Here is a 13,237-nt window from a genome sequence, read left to right on the forward strand (position 1 = left end):
TCATACTTGTCTGTTGCCTTGTAAGTCCATGGGATATTCAGTACTCTTCTCCAATATGTCTCAAAGGCATCGATTTTCTTTTTTAATTAATTTTAATAAACATTTACAGAGTTTTTGGATTTCCATTCATTCATTGCCACACTTTTCTCCCTGCCCACCCCTCCCCTCCAGTTCACTCCCCTCTCCAAAAATAAAAAGAAAAAGGCATTGATTTTCTTATCATCTTTACTCATTGTCCAACTTTCTGATACATAGCAAGTAACTGAAAAGACCATATCTCCAATCAAGTGCACTTTAGATGCAAATAGAAACAGTAACAAAATATTCTCTAACTCCAGTAAAAACAGCAATGTTCAAGACAAAAGCAAACAGGAAATACTGGCGAGGGTATGTGGATAGACAGAGACTCTCATCATTGAGCTCATCTGAATTTAACATGTTGTTGTTATGTGCCGTCGAGTCGCCTGCGACTCATAGCGACCCTATGTACAACAGCCCTAAACCCTGCTCTATCCGGTGCCAATTGCTCTGCCTCCGACACACCCGTCCTGATTACCCCAGTCACTGAATTGATAACATGAGGGAGTCTTGAAAATATTTCTCAAAAAGGTAAATAAAGCACTGTAAATGGTATTTGTTGCTGTTAGGTGTCATCAGGTCGACTAAGACTCCAAATGACCCCAAGATCAACAGATCTGAACCTTCTCCCATCCTGTACCATCCTCATGACCGCTGCCATGCTCAGGCATATCGCTAGTCACTGTGCCAGTCCAGCTCTTTCAGGGCCAGCCTCTCTGTCACTGACTAGCATGATGTCTTTTTCCTGATAAGACGAGTCTTCAAAGTGTGTGAGATCATGCATCCTTATTCTTGCCTCAAGGGAGCACCTTGACTATACTTCACCAAGGTATTTTTGGAGGTATATTTCTGCAGTCCACAATATATTCAATATTTTTCAAGACATCACAATTCAAAGGCATCATCAGTTCTTCTCTGGTCGACCTTATTCACTGTGCAACTTTCAGATGCATACAAAGCAACTGGAAATATCACAGCGCTTTTTTAAAAAATATACCATAGCTTTGATTGGGCACCTTAGACTTTAAACTGACATTCTTTTTTTTTTCCCCCCCCTTCTCCAGGCTCTTTATTCATCTCTGGGGAATTGCTGCTCGGGCATTGTGGGTCCATCTGGGCCTAAAGCCCTGCCCTGGGTGAGTCTGGTTCCTGCAGGACATCTAGTCTCTACCTAGTTAGCGTCCTCCACTAGTGGAGACGACTGGTCAGTGTCTGCCCGGCACAGGCACCGGCGCCGCCTGGCCCATTCCTGAACCAGGGCTCACCATTCCTTTCTGGCAGGTAACATCAAGTTCAAGGCTGGGAGCTGCATGGCACCACATGGGTGTGCTGGGGGCTCAGTTTCCAGGGTGCACTTGGAACAGAGGAGTGCTGGGGCAGTTGGTGCCAGAGGCTCTCAGCGTGAGGTATGTGCTCGTTGAGGTGGAGGCATCCACTTGCCCTGCCCGGTGGTCTCTTGTGGGTAGAACTGACACAGCAGCTCCTTCTTGTTGACCTTCCCCATGGGGTTCCTGGGGGTCTCTTCCACCAGGAGCAGCTCCGAGGGCAAAAGCATACGGGGCCAGCATCCTCCTCGCCTACTCCCGAAGTTCCTGCTGGGACAGGGAGTGTCCGTCGTGGAGGGTCACCACAGCAGTGACCCGCTGACCCCACGTCATGTGGGGAACGCCTATCACAGCCACATCTGTGATGCTGGGGTGGGCCAGCAGGTGCCGCTCTATCTCCAGAGTGCTAAGTTTGTAGCCGCCACTCTTGATGTCCACTGACATCCGTCCTTGGACCCAATACCTGCCGTCCTTGAATACGACTGTGTCACCTGTTTTAAACCAGCCATCAGGAGTGAAGGCAGCCTTTGTCTCTTCTGGCTTGCCCCAGTACTCTCGAAACACAGAGGGGCCGTGGACCAGGAGCTCACCTTGGTCACCTTCTCATTCCCTTCTGCGTGCACAGTGTAGGAGCCAGCCTCCCTTTCGGGGCTCTCTGAGATGATGCGCACCTCCACTCCAGGCAGTAGGGTTCCTACAGAACCTGGCAGGAGGGCCGCAGTCAGGGGGTTGGACAGGGCCATGCCAATCTCCGTCATGCTGTACCTCTCCAGCAGCATGTGGCCCGTGATGTCCCTCCACTTCTCCAGCACTGGGATGGGCAGCGTGGTTGAGCCCGAGACCATGAGCCTGACTCTCTCCTGGCATATGGCCCGCACATACTCCTGGACGTGAGGCTGTGTGAAGTGCTGGTCATAGTAGTCCACCAGCTTGGAGTAGATGGTGGGCACTGCCATGAAGACATTAATACGTGGACTCTCAGAGCTCAAGAACTTCTCCCACACCTGCTGGGCACTGAACCGGGCAGCATCACGCAGCTGGCACACACCCAGAGAGGGCACAACAGTTTGTTGACCACACCATGGACATGATGCAGTGGGAGCATGTGCAGAATGACGTCCTCTGGTGTCCACACCCACTTATCCACCAAGCCTGTCACCATGGCACTGAGGTTGTGATGGGTGCTGAGGACTCCCTTGGGCAGGCCCGTGGTATCGCGCGTGTAGATGATCATGGCACCCCGCTCCTTCCAGTTCCACTCTGCCCAGTCAGGTGCTGGCCCTTCTTCTCCTCTTGGGCCCTCTGCCGTCCCAGTACAGAGGTCAGGGGAGAGAGGCAGCAGTGGGACCCCCAGTCTGCTGGCCACAGGGCCTATGAGCTCCAGGTGCTCAGGGCTGGCCAGGACCACGGAGCTGCAGGAGTCCCGGATGAAATACTCCAGCTGGGGTGCGGGGTGCTTGCTGTGTAGGGGGACCGCGATACCGCCGCTCATCCAGGAGGCCCACTGTGCCACCACGTAGGAGGCATCATTGGGACACAGGAAGGAGACCCACTCCTGGCCAAGGTCACGGCCAGGGCAGGCCCAGAGCCTGCAGATCTTCTGGGACAGGCACAGGTGCTGCCTGTACAGGTCCTCGTATGTGTGGTGGCCATGCCGGTCCACGACAGCTGTCCTGTTCCTGAAGGCCAATGCCCGGGTGAACACGGGGGCGCTGCTGTCAGGGTGCAAGGATGAGGCCGTATGTAGAAGGCCCAAACATCTGTGCCTCTGAGAGGCTGGCCAGCCCAAGGCCCAGGCCCAGGCCAGGCGCCGGAAGGGCAGCTTCATGGAGGGGTGCATGACGCTGGTGATGTCATAGGCTGTTGGGCAGTCCAACATAAGCGGCCTCCGTGCAGTTTCCTGAGCCTCAAGACTAAGTGCACTCTCATGGGGACCAAGTGGTGGGGCTCACTCGAACGTCTCCCGTCTCCCCCGGTCAGGCTGTGCGTCCTGGCGGCCCGAGTGGACCAGCGGCTGGGAGAGCGGGAAAGCGGCTGCACTCGCCGGCGGGCCGCGGATCACGGGGCACAGAGGGGGCGAGCCACATCTGCTCTGGTTGGTGTGACCTGTCGGTGCGGGGGGCACGAGGCCGAGGCGACGGCGGGGAAGACAAGCGGCTGGCGCCGGGGCTCCACCTTGTCCTCGCGCCGCGTCCTCGCAGCGCCAACGGCCTAAACTGACATTCTTGCTCTTTAGCATTCTGGAAGAAAGGTCCTTGACAGCAGTTTTCCCAATGGAACTCATCTTTTGCTTTCTTGACTGCTGCTACTTTTAATGTTGATTCTAAGTTCAAGTAAAATTAAATTGCTGACAAATTCAGTCTTTTCTCCATCTATCATGATGTTGCCTCTCGGCCCAGTGGTGAGTTTTGATTTTGAAGCTTGAGTTGTAACCCATATTGAAGCATGGGGTTAGTCTCTGATCTTCTGCAATAAGCGCATCATGTCCTCTTCACTTTCTGTAAGCAAGGCTGTGTGATCTGCATAAGGCAGATTGCTGATGAGATTTCCTCCAGTCCTAATGCCACATTATTCTTAATACAGTCCAGTTTCTCAAATGATTTGCTCAGTATACAGACTGAAAAGGTAGGGAGAAAGGATACAATTTTTCCTGATTTGAAACCATGCAGTATTCCCTTGCTCTATTTAGACAACTGTTCTTTACACATAAATTTCACATGACCATAATTAAGTGTTCTGGGATTCTCATTTTTTTCAATGTCATCCATAATTTGTTATGATCCACAAAGCCTAATGCCTCTGCATAAGAAATAATACATAAGTAAATATCTTTCTGCTATTATTTTTGGCAAGTAAAGAAGTACTTGTCCTTGGTGACATAAATGAAGTTGGAGACTGAAATTTTATAAAATGAATGATTAATTACAAATACCTTAGATAAATGTCAATTGTTGCAGAGGGGCTTCAGGCCTTTTGTTCATAGGGTTGCTATGAGTCGTGCTCAACTCGAAGGCAATTAACAACAACAACTTTTAAAAACATAAATGGAGACTATATATCTGAACTTTACCTGATGGATAACATAGGGATCAGACTGACTACATCTTTGGAAACAGTTAATGGAGAAGCTCATTATTAGCAGTCAATAGGAAGTCAGGGGCTGAATGTGGATAAAAGACTGTCAATAACTTATGTGTAAGTTCAAACTGAAAGTGAAAAGAAAATGAAAATAATTCCATGAGAACATAAATATGATCTTAAGTCTACCCCAACTGAAGAACAGATTTGATGCAATGAATACTAATGACTTCAGATGAGCTGTAGGACTATATAAAGGACAACACTTATGAAACAAGCCAAAGATCATTTGGAAAACATGGAAGAAAGAAAATACCAGAAAGGGTGTCAGAAGAGACTCTGAACTGTGCACTAAGCAGGGAGAGGCCAAAACCAAGGGAAGAATCCTGAAGAAAGAGAGCTGAACAGAAGATTTCAAAGCTTAAGAAGACAAAAGACACACTGCAGAGTAACAGAGCAGGGGAAGAACCAGGAATAGGCATTTTAAGTATGACAACAATCTGGAACAAGGGGTGCACTGCTGGGTGGGCTGGGGAAAAGGGAAGAAAGAAAATGTACAATAAATTAAATAAATAGATAGATAGATAGAAGAGACATAAAAAATATATGCAAAAACCTAGACTTAGAAAACCAAAAAGGAAGAACATGCTTGGCATTTGTTACGCTAAAAGAAATGAAAACAAACGCAGGCCTCAGGTTGCAATAGTTGAAGAAGTCTATGGGCCAAATATTGAATGATGGAAAAAGCATCAAAAGCAGATGCAAGGAATACATAGTCATTGTACCTAAAAGAATTGGTTTGACACTGAAGCACTTCAGGAAACAACAGATGATCAAGAACCAATGGTAAAAAAGGAATAAATTCAAGCAGCACTGAAGACACTGGTAAAGAATAAGGTTCCAAGAATTGATGAACTATCAAATGAAGTGTCTCAACAAATAGATGCATCTCTGGATGTGCTTGCTAACTTATGCCAAGAAATTTGGATGTCAGCTACCTGACCTGGAAGAGATCCATTTTTGCTCTGATTTGAAAATAAAAGTGATCCAACAGAACATGAAATACGTTTTCTATTATATTTATATTATAAATACATATAATAAACATATATAAATAAATATAAATATAATTTTAAAATCATTAACATCACATGGAAGTAAAATCTTGCTCAAGATTATTGATAAATGGCTGAACACTGTCAGAATTTAAGCTGGATTCACAAGAGGCCAATGACAAACAGATTTTGGCTGAAATCAGAGAACACTATTCTCATTGTTATTACATGTCATCAAGTAGATCATAACCCTTAATGATTCCATAAAATAGCATCTATGAACAGACCCTAATAACATCTATAACCTGCTTTGTGCTGTGCCATCTTCAACATCTCTGACATACTTGAGCCCACTGTCAACCTATCATATTGAGGGTCTTCCTCTCTTTCAAGGACTCTCCAGCTTATCAAGACTTGTCTTTTTTTTAAAATTTTTTTTATTATTAATGTCAATGAAAACTTACAGAGATTTTGGATTTCCATTCATTCATTGTTTCACTTTTCTCCTCTCCGAACCCTCCCACCCAGTACACTCCCCTCTTGGAAAAGTAAAAGAAAAATTATTTCATTGTTTTACAATCCCTCCCCCCTGGTCCACTCCACTATTCAGCCTTTGCTCTGGACTCCTGTCATGACAAAACTACCTAATCATATATCCCTTCTAAACAGTTTTCTCCCTCATTTGTTTCAAAGCAGTATACATTATTGAACCCATCTTTCTCAGTCTACCCGCAACCCTGATGTCAGTCTGTTTTACAACAGTGGCACTATGTTGTCCATTTGTGACTGAGATACTTCACTCAGCATAATGTCCTCCAGGGTCACCCATTTTGAATAATATTGCATGAATTCCTTGTTTTTCAATGCAGCGCAGCATTCCATTGTGTGAATATACCACAGCTTCTCTATCCATTCGTTTGTTGATGAGCACTTAGGCTTCCAACTCCTTGCTATTGTGAACAATGCCATGATAAACATGGGTGTGCATAAGACTGTTGTCTTTTTCCAAGAACTGGCCCCTCCTTATAATATGCCCAAAGTTATGTGAGACAAAGTTCACCATCCTTGCATCCAAGGAGCACCCTGGTTGCATTTTCTCCAAGACATGTTTGTTTATTCTTTTGACAGTACATGCTTCCTTAGAAAGTTGAGAACAAGGGAGCTCTGGTGGCCTAATGGCAAGAAGCTGCACTGCAATCCCAGAGGTGTGTAGTTCGAATCCACCAGATGTTCTGCTGGAGAAGGAGGGACAATCTCCTCCTGTACCAGTCAGATATGATTTGACGGCACACACACAAAATATAATAAAATTTTAAAAAAAGGAAAAGAAAGTTGAGAACAGACACAACAACTATGAGATATCATCTCACCCAGTAAGAATAGCAAAATTCAACATAGCAGCAAACAAAAAATGCTGGCGGGGTTGTAGAGAATAAGGGTTGGGACCCTTATCAACTGTTGGTGGGAATGTAAAATGATGTAACCACTCTGGAAGGCAATATGGGACTTTCTCAAAAAGTTGGAAATAGAAATACCATTTGTCCCAGTAATTCCACTACTGGGAATATACCCTAAAGAAACGAGAACTGCCGCCAAACAGATATATGCACATCCATGTTTATACTGTGCTGTTCACAATAGCAAAGAGATGGAAACAACCCAAATGCCCATCAACAAATGAATGGATAGAGAAGCTATGGTATAGTCACACAATATAATACTATGTAACACTGAAAAACAAGGAACTCATTATATACTATATAAAATGGGTGACCCTGGAGGACATTATGCTGAGTTAAGTATCTCAGTCACAAAAGGACAAATACTGCATAATTCCACTGTTATAAAACAGGACTGACATCAGGGTTGGAAGGAAATTAAGAAAAGATGGGATAAATAATGTATACTGCATTGAAACAGATGAGGGAGAGAGCTGCTTAAAAGGAATATATGTTTAGGTATTATTTGCAAGACAACAGTCCAGAATAAGAGGTGCATAGTAAAGTGGCTGGGGTGGGAATTGTATAACAGTGAAAGAATTTTTTTTCTTTTACAAACAGAAAAGTGAACTGGGGGAAGGGGTGGGCAGGGAGGAAAATGTATAACAATGAATGAATGGAAATCCATGTTCTCTATACTCTTTCATGAAAATCTCAATTTAAAAAAGTTGAGAAGAGAAATAGCTTTTGAACTAGCAATCCCATTACTAGATATATATCCCAAATAAATAAACTGCAGCACAAACATATGCACACTCATGTGTTTTACAGCATTATTTACAAAAGCAAAGAGATGGAGGTAATCCAAGTGCCCAACGGTGGATGAATGGCTAAAGAAACTCTGGTACATTCACATAATGGAATACTATGCATCACTAAGAAATTAGGATAAAGAACATGAAACATGGATGAATGTCAGTCCCTACTCCCCCTTCAGAGAGTGCACTCATACTGGATATGTGGCTAGCTCTTACAATGGCAAGCCAGAGACTAGTCATCTGGCTAAAGAATTGTTGTTAGGTGCCATCAAGTTGAGTACAACTCATAGGGACCCTATGAACAACATACTTGAATTCTGCCCTATGGAACCCTGTGCCATCTTCATCAGCTCTGATACACTTGAGTCCGCAGCCACCATGTCAATACACCAAAGAGAAGGTCGTTCCTCTCTTTGGCTGATCCTCCACCTTTCTGAACAGGATGTTCCTCTCCTAGCAACATGTCCAAAGTATGAGAGAAAATGCTTCGCTATCCTTGCTTCAAGGAACACTATGGCTGCACCTTTTCCAAGACATACTTGCTTGTTCTTTTAGCTGTCCATGGGATATTCAGTACTCTTTTAAACCACAAGTCAGAGGCATCAATTCTCCTGTTGTCATCTTTATTCATTGTCCAGTTCTCAAATGCACAGCAAGTGACTGAAAGGACTGTGGCCTGAATTAGGCACACTTTGGACTAAAACATTAAAGTACCTTAATTTTCAGAAAGGCATTAACATTTGCCATTAATTAAATTATCAAAATACTGGGGGGGGGAAGACATTACCCCATTTTTACTGCCAATGAAGAAAACAGTTTTTTCTCCAACTTCAACTCCATCACTCTCGTTTCCATTGTTTCTTCTCTTTTCCACTTCAGCTTTTGCAATTTCCCAGAGTGTTTCACTATATGAGACAGAAGAACAAAATGCCAACAAAAAAAGGGCCAAGTATTTCTTTCAATATTAGAGAAGTTTTACATCAGTTTTAGTTCTTATAAAAATATTTTGGATAGTACCCCCAAAGGGACACTAAGGTGCTAAAGCACCTGTGGATTAATCGCCTTGGGATGTGTTTTGTAATGGTTAATGACACTGAGAGTGATAAGAATAGCCCTTATCATCAGAATTTAAGGTTATCTTATTTTGTTGCTTATAGGTCAGCTATGTGATAGTTCTCAGAAACATAGGAAGACACAAGACTTTTTAGAAATGTACCAAAAAAAAAAAAAAAAGAAATGTACAATCAGAAAAGCACCAACATTGAAATCATTCAGGAAAATAAGAAATGCCTAACACCAGTGTATCATATAATCCCATCTCCTTGACACATCTGTTTATGCTATTGTTTACCAAATTATAGTAAACTCATACATCCTGCCTTTCCCCACTAACATACAAGGAAGAAAGGGAGGGGGATGTCAAATATTTAAATTAATCTTTTCTTTTTATGAACATAAGATGGCATAGTTTGTACTGCATAGTTTGATGATTGCTGATCCAAAGGCGGTGCCTATAGTGTAGTTCAAATCTACAGTGACTCTGAAAGAAACATATATTATCTCCTCCGGGTTGATCTGGAGCCTCCCAAAATCTGCTGGTCAGCTATGAGGTTCCAACTCGACCGCAATAAGTGGATGCTACACCTTCACTGAGAGCTCTGACAGCATTGTGCACAAGGAGGTGTGCTGGTATCTCAAACGCCAACTCTCTCCGGAGGTTTGACTCTGCGAGCAGCTCCAAGGAATAAAGATGGGCAGTCTACTCCTGTGTAATTTATAGTCTCCAAAAACCTGCTGGAGTCAGTGATGAGTGGGTTCTGACTCCAGAGTAATGAGAATTGAGTATGTAACTTTATACACGGAGAGTTGTGTTTTTATTATTAAAACTTACAGGAAAACTGTAATACTGAACTTAAAAAAAAATCAAGAAAAAAGAGGACTGATTGGTCTAGTTTGAATGTTCTACTGTTTCATTTTGTGAAATCGGGAGCAAATACCTTTGAGGGCTTTTGTCCCTTTATTAATTCAACACGTATTTATTAAGTAACACATATGCCCTTTGTGCTAACCTCCAGGTCCACCTGTTTCTTCACCTCTAAAATGAACAAAAAGAACACCAACTTTATGCGATGATCATGACTGTTAAAGCAGAATCTATTTAGCTGAAGTCCTAGTCAATGAAATTATCCAAAATTTAGTGAGGGTTCATAATTATTATTCAAGATCCAGGAATGAAGAAAGCATCTATAAAAGGCTGAAACAGGTATGGTGAATCAGGCCTCTGCCTCCATGCAGGAGCCCTGGGTCTATCTGCAGATAAGGGCCCTCCTGGGCTGCCTGTCAGTAGAGGCTTGTAGATGCTGTGATGCTAAACAGGCTTCTGCAGAGCTTACAGACTAAGGAAGACTAGGAAGGCTCGGCAAACTACTAAACATCAGTCATTAGAACTCTACAGGTTTCAATAGCTGGATTCCCATTCTGCACGGCTTCATCACAAGTTGAGGGCCTAGTAGCTAACAACAAACTCAGATGTTTATTTCAAAAGTGGGCCCTGGATCCTTGTTAGGTACCAACAAGTCTAGTACATGTAGCCCTATATCTACTTATTTACACACCATCTTTTCAAAATGTCACCACTGGCTTTCTAAGTTGTTGGCAGAGAAAAGCAGGTGCTGCAGCCAGGCATGCAACCTGTGGGAATGTGGAACTGTGAGCAAAACTGTAACCAACTATTATGTGATAGGAAGTGGACAGTTCTTTCCACACTGCTGGCCATAAAGTAGAGAAACATCTGCTCTGCTTTGTGATAAGACTTCCTGCGTCCTTTCCTTGACTTCCCCACAAAGTGTCCTCAAGAGATTTAATACGTCTCTTGAGAACCAAAATTAAACCAAGTCACTGGCATGGAGTTGACCAATACTAAAGAGGACATTCCAGGATAGGGCACAACTGCCCACAACGTTCCCAAGCTGGAGATTTTTACAGAAGCCCACTGGCTCCCCTTCGTCCACCTACACGGGTTAGAGCCAGCTGGTTAGGAGTCACGTCCAACTACTGCCCACAGCCTCGTCTTTGCCCACCCACACGGCTTAGTGTCTGTGGATTTGTAGCCAAGTTCTAACTGCCCGTGACCTCCCCTTTGCCCGCCAACACGGGTTCCTGTTTGTTGGTTAAGAGTCAAGTTCTAACTACTGCCCACTGAGCCTCCTCTTTGCCCGCCAACACAGGTTAGTGTTTACTGGTTAGGAGTTAAGTTCTAGCTATTGCCCACGGGTGGGGGTGGGAGGTGGAGGGGTATGTTGGTGTCTTGAGACAATGAAACCGACCTCACAGAAATTAAATGACGCCCACTTCACTCTGTTCTAAAGATCGATTTTACAATGCACCTTTCCCTTCTTTTTAAACGCGATTTTATACCTTCCCCGGTGTTTTCGTAGGTTTCTACTTACTGCTCCCGCGCACCGGAGGAGGGGCGGGGTGGGATTGGGAGTGTAGGAATCCTGCCTTGTGGTCGGTTCAACTTTGCAGCCCCCGGTCCCAGAACAATCTCTTGCCACTAACAAACTTTTCTTAAACTAGAGAATGGATGAATTTGATGATCTTTCCAAGCCCTTTCTTTAGGAACAGTTCGTGGTTTGCTGATGGACAACTGTTAGGGACCTCAGATCATGCAGACCAGGGGTGCAGGCGTTCGGACTCAGAGCCCCCACCAGTCCTAGGTCCGGCGTGGGCTCTCCTGCCTCCAGAACCATTTCCCGGAGTTACTCACTTCCCTGCTCCTCGTAGAGTGGGATGGGGGAAAGGGAGGCTCTCAAGAGACGCGCAAATCCGGAGCAAGGAAGGTTGGAAGCGGAGTACCTGGACATCGCGGTCCTGCTCCTCTAGGCCCCGCATAGGCCCAGCACAGAAAGCTTTATCCGCGATCTCCTTCTGAGCCTGGAGCTTCGGGGAGGGTTCCCAGGTTGCCATGGGAGCGACGTCTAGTCCTTGTTGCGTGCGGAAGCGGGGCGTCCTGGGAAGTGTAGTTCTCTGCTTTCTTTGTCTATCCTTCCCATGAGAGCAGTTATTAGATGTCATAGCGATTCTTTTGAACAACAGTCCTAAAGCATTTCTTATCTTGTGCTATTCTTGTCATCTCTGATACACTTGAGTCCATTGATGCAGTCACCGTGTCAATCCACCTCTCTGGGGACTTCCTCTCTTCCATTGACCCCGAGGAATACTAGCTATATGTCCGAAGTATTAGAGATGAAGTTCACCACCCTTGCCTCCAAGAAGCCCTCTGACTGTACCTTTTCCCAGAAATATCTACTTGTTCTTTCGGCAGTCTACAAGATATTCCTTATTCTTCTTTACACCACAGTTCAAAGGACACCTTCTGCCATTCTTCAGACACATACCAAGTTATTATTGAAAGATCACATCTGAATCAGACATAGAAGAGACTTCAACAGCATAGTGAAAGATGATAAGTGGTCACAAATCTGGAATATAAGCAATTCTTTTTTTTCTGTGCTGGAAGTGTTCAGGAAATACTTCACTGAGTGCCGGAAGTCTTAAGTTTTAGTTTCTTTTTGCTCCTTATGCTAACCGTTTGGGAATAGAGGGTGAACTAATCTCTTAAGAAGTTTTCTAATAATTTACAAAAACCACAACCACTGTTCATGGTAACTTCGTCATTGGTTTCCAGGTTGTACATGAGACCTCCTAGCTTTTTCCCTCATAGAGATGCTGATGATTCTAACTTGAGGCTTTTCTGTTAATAGGCCAACATATTACTCATGATGCTAGTAATTACTAGTTGTTGTTGTTGTTGTTATATGCCATTGAGTCACTTGCGACTCATAGTGACCCTATGTACAAGAGCTCTAAACACCGTTCTATTCTGTGCCAACCTAGCCATCTGAAACGCATTCATTCCCACCACTCCAGTCACAGAATCGATCCATCTCATTGACGGTCTTCCTCTCCTGCGCCGCCCCTCCACTCTGCCAAACATAATGTCCCTCTCCAAGGACCAGTCAGTCCCTCCTTGCAACGTGCCCAAAGTATGTCAGATGAAGCTTCAGAATCCTTGACTCCAAGGAGCATTCCGGCTTCACCTTCTCCAGGACAAACCTGTTTGTTCTCCTAGAAGTCCATGATATATTCAACACTCTTCTCCAGCACCACAGATCAAAGGAATCAATTCTCTTTCTATCATCCCTATTCATTGTCCAACTCTCTGACGTATAGCATGTAATTGCGAAGACTATAGCCTCGATCAGGCGCACCTTAGTCTCCAGCCTGACGTCGTTGCTCTTCAGTACTCTTGAGAGGTCCCTCACAGCTGACTTTCCCAATACAATTCAATTCGTCTCTTGATTTCCTGGCTGCTGTTACCAAGAGTGTTGACTGTGGAACCAAGTAAACTAAAACTGTTAACTATCTCAATCTCCTCACCA

General features: G+C 44.5%; 1 protein-coding gene and 1 pseudogene across 1 annotated transcript in view; both read right to left on the reverse strand.

Moving 5' to 3' along the window:
- The window catches only part of DYNC2LI1 (dynein, cytoplasmic 2, light intermediate chain 1), a 69,125-nt gene extending 57,363 nt beyond the window's left edge, over window positions 1-11,762 (reverse strand). Inside the window, exons 1-2 of the mRNA XM_006882378.1 lie at window positions 11,563-11,762; window positions 8,581-8,698 (exon numbers count right to left, since the gene is read on the reverse strand). Of these exons, the coding sequence (XP_006882440.1) occupies window positions 8,581-8,698; window positions 11,563-11,762 (318 nt within the window). The remainder of the gene's footprint in view (window positions 1-8,580; window positions 8,699-11,562) is intronic.
- On the reverse strand, window positions 1,475-3,282 carry LOC102857071 (annotated as a pseudogene).
- Window positions 11,763-13,237: the final 1,475 nt, after the last annotated feature.

The sequence above is a fragment of the Elephantulus edwardii genome, unplaced genomic scaffold, assembly GCF_000299155.1.
Source record: "Elephantulus edwardii isolate Elephantulus edwardi_28Jun2011 unplaced genomic scaffold, EleEdw1.0 scaffold00019, whole genome shotgun sequence".
Classification (NCBI taxonomy): Eukaryota; Metazoa; Chordata; class Mammalia; order Macroscelidea; family Macroscelididae; genus Elephantulus; species Elephantulus edwardii.